The sequence below is a fragment of the Ostrea edulis genome, chromosome 2 (genome assembly GCF_947568905.1).
Source record: "Ostrea edulis chromosome 2, xbOstEdul1.1, whole genome shotgun sequence".
NCBI lineage: Eukaryota > Metazoa > Mollusca > Bivalvia > Ostreida > Ostreidae > Ostrea > Ostrea edulis.
The window spans coordinates 40099527-40112064 of record NC_079165.1 but is presented as its reverse complement, the minus strand read 5'-3'; the positions used below and the strand labels follow the sequence as shown (position 1 = coordinate 40112064).

General features: G+C 33.3%; 1 protein-coding gene across 1 annotated transcript; it reads left to right on the top strand.

Moving 5' to 3' along the window:
• Positions 1-3591: 3591 nt before the first annotated feature.
• Positions 3592-4908, top strand: LOC130051667 (complement C1q-like protein 3). Its single transcript, XM_056153980.1, has 2 exons — positions 3592-3729; positions 4281-4908. Exons 1-2 carry the CDS (start codon positions 3678-3680, stop codon positions 4697-4699), a joined length of 471 nt encoding a protein of 156 aa, XP_056009955.1. The 5' UTR covers positions 3592-3677; the 3' UTR covers positions 4700-4908.
• Positions 4909-12538: the final 7630 nt, after the last annotated feature.

Here is a 12538-nt window from a genome sequence, read left to right as displayed (position 1 = left end):
TTTATTTTATCTATGTGACCCCCGTAAATACACATATGCAATAAAAACAAACAATTATCAATAATAAAAGAGCAATCAAGCTACACCATCAAATTATCACTTCCTGTTAAAGTTCAGGATACCCAATTTTATTAATCATCTTGTTTAACCATCTGGTACGAAACTACCAAGGCATCATCGATACTGGAATTTATCTAGGCGACTTCAGTGTCAGTCAGAAACTGACCACTAGGAACAGTATTTCCATATTGTTTCAATTATAAGCTAGACAATTTCGGAAATCTTACAAATTCTCATGATGATAACGTGAATATGAAGGATTTTTTCCCCACAATATACCAAGACATTATTGTAGTTATGAATATTGGTCATACAAATAACAAAATGAATATGATTCTTAATTTGTATCAGATTTACCTTATGTCAAGAAACAACTTAGCTTCATCATATCCGCACAAAACTATACTCTTATCGTTTGAATGTTTCAGAGTATATGAAGATGCCAAACAAATTCGGGCAAAATTCTAGTTCTTTTCGTTGGCAAATTAAAATTCTTACGAATCACACGGTTGATTGTTTGATCTGACATTTGCCAACAAACATAAGAAAACATTCCTAATCATTCCAAGTTCAAGTCTACATTGTGTATCTTCTTCAAATACGTTTCTACTATTGCATCCAAACTTTTAAATTATACTAAAAGAAAGTAAACCCCACACAACCTTTACAGTCCTTAGATAGAGATAGCCGCGTGCCCTTTTTCCTATTATACCGAGCGAAGAAAGCTCTAAAGGTAACACGTATGTAAAAAAAAAAATTGAGAAAATCAGCAAAGGAATAGATATAATCTCTACATACGTTCACTGAAAATTTTGTGATCCATATTATATTTGCTGTTCTACGCACGGGATATGGTAAAACCGTTTTATCAAACTTATTAAGGAGGCAAAAGTGAAAGTACAATTTCCAGCTGACAAAGACGGCAATTTGTTTCTATTGATAATTTAGTAATGATTTTGCCATTATTATCACTAATGAAGGATCAGCTAATTAGCATCAAACTGACTGTTTATGTCAGAGAGAATCAAACCGAAACAAAATTAACACTCCCTAGTGGTAACAGTTATTATCGGTGTCTTTACCAGACTCTCTGCTCGTTGGAGATTTGCTGAGACAGAAGAGTGTCTAGTTTAACGAGAATAATATGGATCACAAAATTTTCAGTGAACGTATGTAGAGGTTATATCTATTCCTTATCATCATGAGAATTTGTAAGATAATCGAAATTGTCTAGCTTATAATTGAAACAATATGGAAATACTGTTCCTAGTGGTCAGTTTCTGACTGACACTGAAGTCGCCTAGATAAATTCCAGTATCGATGATGCCTTGGTAGTTTCGTACCAGATGGTTAAACAAGATGATTAATAAAATTGGGTATCCTGAACTTTAACAGGAAATGATAATTTTACGATGTAGTTTGATTGCTCTTTTATTATTGATAATTGTTTGTTTTTTTATTGCATATGTGTATTTACGGGGGTCACATAGATAAAATAAAGTCACGGTAATATATCTGTAGTTTCGCACCAGATGTAAATACGGGATGGTATACATGTATATATACGTGGGTATTCGGAACCTAAGTTCACAGGACTGAGAAGCTCTCGTGGTAAGTATGACTGTAAATGGACCTTATCATAAGAAAGAACAATAATCCCGATACAATATTTAATGCACTTGACGTAGAAATATTTCTGATAAATGTTTTGTTAATGTTGGCTCCTGGGTATGAAAGTTATACGTTCTATACGTCGGTAATGGATATCAAAATCTACTGAAAAATCTATCATTATACTTATTAATGAGCTAGCACTACTGGATGGAAAAGTACTGAGAGCGTCATATTTACTGATAATTGTTGTGAATGCCCTGTTGGTACTGATAAGTTCATATGATTACTTATATTTTACTGTTGTTCTGATAATGTATATCTTTTCACATTTTCGTCTTCGCCAGATCTACTGCGCCATTTAATAATACTTAATACAACTTATCTCTGAGTAAAGGGAATCACATTTCTTCAAATGATGGACCATATCCCCTTTAAGGAGCAGAAAATCCAAAATAGATGTGCCATTTAAAAACCATCTTCTTAAGAACGTCTGTGCCAAAAAAATTACAATTTACATAAAAGCTTCTTTGCATAGTGTAGCTTCAAGTTTGTTCAAATCATTGTCCAGGGGCGAGGTGGGGCCATCATATGGGATAAAGGTTTTACACGGGAAACATAGGGAAATATTTTTTTAAATATTAATCTCAAGAACAGAATCTCACCATTAGTCTTACGTGGTTCATTCCAATTCTTAGGCCGTTCTCTTTACACATTGTTTCTTTTTACTGTGGATTGTTCCGCTAATCTAATCAAGATATAGGGCTTAAGACGGGAGCAAGCGATCAACAGGGGATGTTCACTCCTCCTAGGCACATGATCCCACATCTAGTATCCCCAGGGGTCCGTGTTTGTCCAACTCTCAATTTTGCATTGTTGTATACTACTTGCATTCAATTAACACTGGTGACCTAGTATGTTCTAGAGCTCGATGTTTACTTCTTGTGTACTGCTTGCACTCAATTGACACCTGTGACCTAAATTATTCTAGAGCTCGATGTTTACTTCTTTAGTAAAAAGATGACGCAATGGTTGCATGATTGTCCTTTTACTAGAAAATTAAGTTTTATGAAAAATACACAGTGAATTTTCATGATGAAAAAGCTCTGAATAGACAAGTACTTTAGGCAATTTTGGGTTATTTTCATAACTGGGAACTATGATTTTGGAATGAATGTGTAGATTCACTTCGGCACGGATTTTGATATTTATTGTTCAACTACTGTTACTTAGTATTTTGCTATTGTTGCGAATTTCTTTCAATTAATGATTGTAAATAAATATAATTAATTGTTTGATTGTCTTTGTTAGTAGATTATGCTGTGCTATCAAAACGGTTTGTTTTGACCCATGACAGTATTCTTTATTGGAGTTTTGAGACTGATCACCATTCGTTAACTTCACCTTTTCGTATCAGTATACAAGCATATTAAGATACATGCAGTTCAAATTCAAGTTTGTTAGATTTAGGGGATCCGTGGGGATAATTTGGGGTATTCATTATCATTAGGAATCCAAACAATTGTTCAAATGTAGAATTAAACTTTCACGCTAGCTGTCGAAGTTATCTGAAGGAAGGAATTTCAAAATATGACGTTTTGCGATAGGAATAGTATTTTGCGGGGGAAAATAGAATCAAGTTTAATGGTTGCAATTCTATTTAAATTAAAAGCATATATACTCGTTCAAATGTTTTTCTCGTTTGGAATATGATATACAATTATGTTCATAATTACGGACTTACCATCGTTTGGAAAATGGTATATAATTTTGTTCATAATCACGAATTTAGCAGAACTATACCTCATTCCATTGACGTCGACTGACCGATATTCTTTTATCATTAAACCAAAGACACACACACACACACAGACACAGACACACACACACACACACACAGAGAGAGAGAGAGAGAGAGAGAGAGAACAAATTGAACACTTTTAACTTTTGGGCTGTGGCTATGTATAAAGTCTGACTGAATTGAAATATACTTTTCAGAAGAAGACATGATGAAATACATTGTTTTCTGTGGTTTACTGGGATTCGCATTTGGTTGCAGTAAGTAATTTCACAATGATATCACTACAATGGAAATATGAAGAAATTAAAAGAAAACTTTACATACAGAACTTGTAGTGCAGGGAATACTAGTATAAAGAAAATTGCATATCATAATATAATCACGACATTCGTAATGATTTCATGTAAAATACTGCAATATGATCCTTCCGACATTTGACAAAATTATTCTCATACGCAAAATTGAAAAAAAATACAAAGGAAAACGAAATTATTTCATAAAAAACGAGAGAAAAGTAAAAAAAAAAAAAAAAAGTCTAAATTAAGAAATTGTGATATATACAAATCAATAAACCTTTACCTTTTCTACTGGAAACATTACAAACAGGACCTATGGTTTGAATACTTGGCATTTTATGTTTTGTTTAGGTCTGTTATCAAATAAATAATGCATGTCGTTGTTGTGGGTAACATTGAAAACTGTCACCCATCAAAAGCTGTTGTCAAATTTTCTCGAAAACATAAAATATTTGAAAACATAAATTCACAAAAATGTACAATGTATTGATGTATAAATTATGTTTTAACAGATAGTACAGGAAATGGAAATGTTGCCTTCACAGCCCTGGTGTCCAAAGACATAACAGTAGCTTCTATGGCTGTTGTAAAGTATGATCACGTGTTGACAAATTTGGGAGGAGCCTATCAACCGAAAACTGGGGTTTTCACCGTCCCCTATAACGGCATCTACACCATCTCCTGTAGCTTACTGAGTCATCCAGCTAACTACGTTCATCTAGATATCATGAAAAACAAAGCTGTATTGTCTACGTTGTTTGCTGCAGCCAAAACTCACCCACACTCCGGTCAGACATTGCAGCTGGTATTAAAGAAAGGTGACAAAATATGGGTTAGGAACGCTAACAACAAACCAAGAATGCTCCATGACCGTAAAGTGTATAATATGTTTTCTGGTGTTCTAATCCAAGAGTGTTTTGACGATCAATAAAACAAAACTATGAGAGAAAAAGCATTTTGAATTTGTCCTTTTCTTGTTGTTTAATGATACATCTGATTATACATTGGAGTAATTGAGTACATGTAACTATCTCGATGTGATCTTTCTAAAATTGTTATTACAATCCAACATATTCATATGTAACATAAGATGACAAATAAGTTGATGGTACATGAGTTTCAAATAAAGTTTCCGTGTTTGCCCAACTCTTCTTTTGAATTCCTTGTAGGATTTATGAAATTGCTGCTGTTAGTTTTCACCTTATAAACCTATACATTGCCTTTTGTCTTCTAAGTAGCTATTTACGGTGCTACATTTCCCCAAACATCTGCCACCATGCGAGTCTCTTTTTGGCGAAGGAAAGTAAGGTTTTTGGTACAATGTATTTATTATTGTACAAATCATTAAATCTTAAGAACTCCAATCCCTTTTCCTGCAAGTGTCCTAGTCATTCGAAATGAAATTAGACACATTTCTAATTTTCTTAAAACACTTGAGTACAACTTTTGAACTTTTCCCTTGTTGGTGATTAACAGAAATGTCATACCGTTATATTGAGAATAGTTTCCGAATATAACTTTTAATCTAGTTTTCGGTGCCAATTCAATGCGGAACTTCTAAATTAACAACAAATCTACGATTAACAGTGACGGGTTTAACGTAGGTCGTGGGTTTGCTTACGTCATCGTTTTCAGGTACGGAAATCCTACGACTCAACGTCTTTTTACGTGTACATTCAATTGTGACGTAACAGTTGTCTGAATAAAGTATACATGGGTCATTGACTGAATATAAAGAACGTAATACTTTACATATATCACATAAATATTACCAACAGTCATTATCGAAGTAGAACATGCTTCGTTTCATTTTGTTAAGTCTTCCTTTCGTTTTCGGTGCAAAATTTCGGCTAGTATTATGTTTTATCCTGTTAATGTATAAAGTTTAGCAGCGGACAACTTTGGGAAGTGAGACAGCTGGTGATATTGGGAATGCTTTTATAAGCGTTTTTAGAACCCGGGAAGAAATCGGACGGAAGTTCCCCAGTTCATGAAAGTTTTATTCAGAGATTTAACGTGTTTATGGCGGACATTTGAAAATGGCGAGTTTTTAAAACTCTTGGTCATGATATAAATTTTTCAAAATTTGATTATCATTTAAATGTTCTTTTAACATAAACTAGTCAAAACACTTCACCTCCATATTTGAGAATCACATGATCAATATCTACAGCTACAAAAGAAAACTAAAAAAAAAAAATCGTCAACACGTGAATTAGTGAATTCTAATTTTGTGTATTGTGACTCTTACGACAAAATGACCAGAATTTTTTTAACACGAATCAGAATGCATATAGTGTGCAAATAAGTGTAGCATATACACGTATGTCTAGTACTGTTTAACTCTTTTTCTTTATTCTAATATTTTCCACAACAGGCATTGGTGTTTTGTGGTAAAGAATGCATTTTTCTCTATTGCAGCTGTTGAGTGGTTATAGGTGCCGCTTGAAGTGAAAAACTAAACTCTAAGCTTAAATTGAAAGATATTATGATTTGTAAATATAATATATACAATAACTAACTATTTTAACTTTCTAAGTCCCATTTTCATGTCTTTAACAAGTTCTCCAGTAGCAGCGATAGTCGGTGTTGTCCTTTCCATAGGATTCATAGTTTTCATCGTTTGTATAGTGATGTGCATACGCAGAAGAAAACTAAATGAGATGCAAAACCGGGGAGCGATGGTTGCTTACCGACAAAATCAGCACCCCAGTGTTAATATACATCACCATTATCACCAAGGTCACACCAAGGTCACTTATTGTCTCTCGAGTTGCACACCTTTCTTTTTCTTGGCAAAACTTACAAATTTTGATTATGATCACTGAACTCTTCATTCTTTCATTGCATATTTTATTCCTCCTTCCAGAGATTATATTAAAAGTACACATTTATTGATGAATCATAACATATTTACAGATATGAAAATGTGAGAACAAAGAACACAGGAAAGAACATTACATAATTATATATAAATGAATAAAAAGGAGAGAAAAAGTGAGATACAAGGATTTCAGTGTATTACTAACTTTTAGTTTAAATTACATATGTTTCTTCTGTAGATGGCAAACACATTTATTAATTAACTCCCACATGTTATTAGTAGCTGTTTTCCGCCTGCTCCGACAGTGGATAGATTGGGGCTGATCAAGATATAGGGCTCATGGCGGGTGTGACTGGGAATACTTGCTCCTCCTAGGCACCTGATCCCACCTCTGGTATATCCAGGGATCCGTGTTTGTCCAACTCTCTAATTTGTATTGCTGATAGCAGTTATGACTGTTCGTTATATTCACCTTTCATCACGAGCATTATTCAGGGGATGCTATTAATGTCAAAAATGAAACCTAGAGGTCATTGAATTCACAAATAAAAAGTTAATCCATTTCATCCCCTTGTGCAATAGAAGTTATGCTTACCGGTATCAAAATGTTTTTAGGACTAGATCATTGAAAAAAGAATTTTTGAGTAAGATGAATGGGATAAATACCGTTCGTGAATAGAAATACATTTCAATTTTCATTGTTAAATACAAATCTTTAAAGGCTTAGAAACATGTATGTTTACCCAGTTTTGAATTTAGAAATTTTAATTTTTCAGGAGATCAGGGAGCGAATACAAATCATGGTCAGTTCAAGGACAACCTCCCCTTCTTCAAGGATACAATATGCCACCACAGGCGCCCCCTCAGTTCCAGGTTTACCCTCAGTATTTATCCGGGCCACAGATGATACCTCCCCATCCACCGGTTAATCTACAACAGCCCATAAATAACATGAGCGGACCTCTGTCGTATGATGAGGTCACCAAAGGATAACTGTGATATGTCGGCCATTTGATTTCACGTTGATTGGTGATATATTGTAATGGTTGTGTTAAGATTTTATTGCTTGATTTCTTTATTAACATTTTTTTTTTAAAAAAACATCATTACAGAAATTATGGCAATGGTAATGTTGAAGGGCAGTTTTCGTAGCAGTTTTGCGATTTTAAACATTTGTGCGATATAATGCAATTATACGAAAGCCGGATAGGCTCATTTTTGAAAAGTAAAAAAAAATCTAACTCATTATAACGAGTTAGTATCTCGCTATAACGAGTTAATTATCTCGTTATAACGAGTTAGTATCTCGTTATAACGAGTTAGCTATCTCATTATAACGAGTTAGTTATCTCGTTATAACGAGTTAATTATCTCGTTATAACGAGATAACTATGTCGTTATAACTACTTAATTATATCGTTATAACGAGTTAGTACCTCGTTATAACGACTTAATTATCTCGTTATAACGAGTTAATCATCTCGTTATAACAAGTTAATTATCTCGTTATAACGAGTTAATATATCGTTATAACGAGTTAATTATCTCGTTATAACAAGATAATCAACTCGCTATAGCGAGTTAGTATCTCGTTATAACGAGATAATTATCTCGTTATAACGAGATAATAAATTTGCAATAACAAGATATATTATGGAAAATTTGTAGGTCCTTCTCAAGATTGTTCCTGAAATCTAAGATTAGTTTTTAAACAAGTCGTTGCAATAATACAATTACATGTACTTAAAGAAATAAAAAAGAACCATTAAGAGAATCTGAAAATGTGTTCTTAATCTAGATTTTTCAGAGTAAAAAACACATATCAACTATGTAAATGTTGGTAAAAATGCGTGTATGCTGTTAAAGTAAATCACCACAGTACCCTGTATATTAATTTACCGATGTTTGTAAGTAAATATATTACTTATCGGTTATACCTTTTTATGGTGATATAACAAAAATAAATCCAATCTGCTGTTGGCTTGGGTCTATTAAAAGCATGAATTTAAAGTACATGTGGTATTAATTTTCTTTGCAAGACAGATATGTCCTGCTACCTGCTCTATCTTCATGAAAAGGTGAAGATAACGAACAGTGATCAATCTAATAACTCCTATAAGGAATACAAATTTTAAAAATGGGCAAACACGGACCCCTGCATATACCAGAGTTGGAATCAGGTGCCTAGGAGGAGTAAGCACCCCCTGCCGACCGGTCACATCCACCAAGAGCACTATATCTTGATCAGGTAAATGGAGTAATCCGTAGTCAGAATCCGTGCGTCAAGAATAACCTAACAATTGGTATGAAACACACCAGACAGTATTTGACCCATGAATGATTGTATTATTTATTGGTGGATTGATAATTCAAGCACGTAGAACTGTTTTCAAAGTGAGAGAAGTGGTAGGGATAATCTTCTGAGAAGTTGACGTCACAATTGTCTATACATGTAATTCTTGACAAGCAAAATCAAATAAAAAAGAATGAAAATCCAAACTTTAAAATCCGGGATGGGGTGGGCGCAAGTGAAAGCACACCCACAATATTGTAATCAGAGGGGGTGGGGGCGGGGGTTAGTGAGTATTCGTCCTTTTCTACATGAGTTCAATTCATTATATCAATTGGTAGGACGTTCTTTACAGAGTAATTTCAACCACGAATTACTTGTTTACCTGATCATTAAAACATTGTTGTGACGTTAGTTCTTTGTCTTGACAGTACTTTAATTTTCATACTATACTAAACATAGTCCAGTATTATTAAGAGCAGGCTAATATTATGTGAAGTACTGTTTTAGACAGAACAATATTTTAAGTAAGATACAAGACTCCGATGGTCTATTATGTCAGATACAGGACTGATCACTCGCCGCTACGCGGATCGTACCAGTCCCGTATCTGACGTGATAGACCATCGGAGTCTTGTATCTCTTACAGATATAGGGTTCACGGCTGTGTGAACGTCAATGTTCTTTACATCTACTTGTTCAAGCCTACATCCTTAACACTCGATATACATGTACTTTGAAAAAAGGAAATAAAAGGGAGAATAACCCAAACTATCTTACTTTGGATTGCAAAGAAAGTTTTTAATGTAGAAAATAACGGTAAATCAACGCTGTTAAAAAGGGGGAAGGGGACTTTAGTCCTTGTACTAACAAGCTTGCATAATATTTATAAATATATCTATATTCTCAAAAGAATCATCAGCATCTAGGCTGGCTGATTTTTGCTCAAATATGAAATTAGCTCAAACATTTTGCCAAAGCATCGTTGTATTTACTCGACTTGTTATCAAAACGACACAATTTACATTTATTCTTGACAAGGGAAAGTAGGTATTTTTGTTGAGTAGAAAAAAAAATGAATCATCACATGTTAATTTGTTTGAAGCAATAACTAACATTTTCTTGTCATCTTTACGACAAATAAAATCTTGCACAATAGTCATTATGAAATAATCATATGCAATTCAAATAATTTCTAATTAGTTTGTCGAAATTTTGGAAAGTACAGGCCCTTCATAAATACTAATTCGTTATAACGAGATACTTAACTCGTTATAACGAGAAACTTAACTCGTTATAACGAGATAACTAACTCGTTATAACGAGATAATTATTTCGTTATAACGAGATACTAACTCGTTATAACGAGATAATTAAGAGCCATTCTCTGTAACCACTTAAAAAAATTCGGCACGCATAGTCACCGATTTTTACGAAACTCACCTGAATGAAACATCTATATAACATATTCAAGAAAATATATTTAAAAATTAGATAGTGATCATGGTTGCTATGGAAACAGGTACAATTTTATCAAGTTTGGCCATTTTCTAGAATTTGGTAGTTTTGGCACAAAAGTTGAATATAAAAGATTATGAATAGTCTTAAAATTCTAATTTTCATATTAAATTATAAAACAGATCCCATATTTGTCATTTAAGAAAAAAAATGAATAATGGACAATCCTAAGTGATTTTTATAATTGAACAAATCTGTAAAATTGTGTTTAAATTCAATGGTTTTTATGTCTTAATAACTTTTATTCGCATCCACCTCAAATAAAGTAACACAAGTTTTTAAAATAACTAATCTATGTTCTTCATAAATCTAAACTAAAACTTTTGGGAATCTGCCTATTTCATACAATTTGAAGTGAATGATTTATGGGGGGAAATGCATTCTGTAACCAAGAGTTATTCCCCTTTGAAACTCTTCAACGTGATAAGGCAGTAAAATTACATAGAAACACATATAATATGGCGGGATAATGTCTTACTGCATGCTGACAGAAGTTTAGACGAAGACATGTGGCATTCAAAATATTCTCTCCACTCACCCACACGAAAGAAGAGGATGTGAGAGACATATCTCCGAGTACCAGCATTCTAGTAATACAGGTAATCATTCTATTTACTTTGAAATCCATTCACAAGCCTAGAATTAATCAACTTGATCACAATCATTTGATGTCAAATGTTTTCATAGACATTGTGTACAATTATGGATTTCTCTAGATCTGCCAATAGCATGGCACATATGATGTGCGTGCGTGCTAAATATTCACCCTTCAACTCGCCACTGCTTCAGTTGTATTGATATGACGTCAAAATGTAGACTGTGGCGTCACACATTACAGTACTTAGATCTACTTAGGCCTAATGCAGCACACTTTATTCTGTAGGGGATCGTATGACTAGGATGAAATTGAGATAATAAATGCACAATCGTTATCATTATTTGTTTTATAATAGAATGAAGTAATAGAATCATTAAAAAAAATCATAGATATTTATTCATTTAAAAAATGCATGACCTTTCGTTATTATACATATTACATAAAAGAAAGAGACGCCCTGTTGTGATTAAGCCATTGCATACTCCCCCCCCCCCCCCCCCCATTGATACATGCCAAAACATTGAATAAGCTCTCCTTCGTGAAATAAAGTAATGGGTCATAACATTGAATTTTATCTCTAATCTGTTCTACTTGTATTAGTTCGGGGGGGGGGGGGGTGTAATACATGTACAGATACTCAACTGAGAAGTGAATTCAGGTGGGGACACTATTCAGTATTATTAGACATCCACATATTTTAAATTATTCTTTACTTTTGATGATACTTTAAAAAAATTATCAATTCTATGAATAAATTCAATTAATTAAACAGAATTGAAATATTGTAGAAATACCAATACTGATACACCTTAGACTATACATGTTATGCATGGGAATTTACTCTATTTTTTTTCTTTTTTGTTCAGCTTGATTTTGTTTTCATTTTACACATGCCACTAACAAAACAAAAGTATTTATTAAGGACATACACACAAGCAACATTTCTGACATTGATTTTTCCCCCTATCTTCTTGATATAAAAAGCTATCGTATGATTTCGGAAATAAATTCAAATTTTACCGGCCTGGGTAGCTTAGCGATTAGATAACCTATCTTGTAATGCAGGGGTCCTGGATTTGATCCATTCTTTGCTAAGATATATTTGTACTGTCCTTATATATACAACCTGATGTAATACATAACTTTTGATTGCAACAATATTAGAAACTATCGAAATATTGAATACCAGTATGCTATCTCTAAAACAGACATGGTAATACGACGTACCCCAAGAATTTTTTTTGTAGAAACGAGAGAGAGTGCACATTCATGAAAATTGATATATATTATTGAGAAACGTTGCATAAGTCCTCAAGTGATAAAATACCGCAAAACAATTCTCACTGTTTTGAATATTATAATTAACCCATGTGTTGATTAATTGAGGTCATATAATCACCTTAGAGTTTAGATGAAACTAAATCTAGATAAGAATACATGTATTTAAGTAAGTTATTGCCTACCGTAAGAAAAGGGTTTGAATAAGATTTCATTCAAACATATAATTTAAGGAATACATATTACAGCTACATGTAGTAGT

Excerpts from the sequence above, each read along its gene's own strand:
- LOC130051667 (XM_056153980.1), top strand. The coding sequence starts at position 3,678 with ATGATGAAATACATTGTTTTCTGTGGTTTACTGGGATTCGCATTTGGT. Across the intron at positions 3,730-4,280 it reads GGGATTCGCATTTGGTTGCA|ATAGTACAGGAAATGGAAAT; the intron begins GTAAGTAATTTC and ends ATGTTTTAACAG.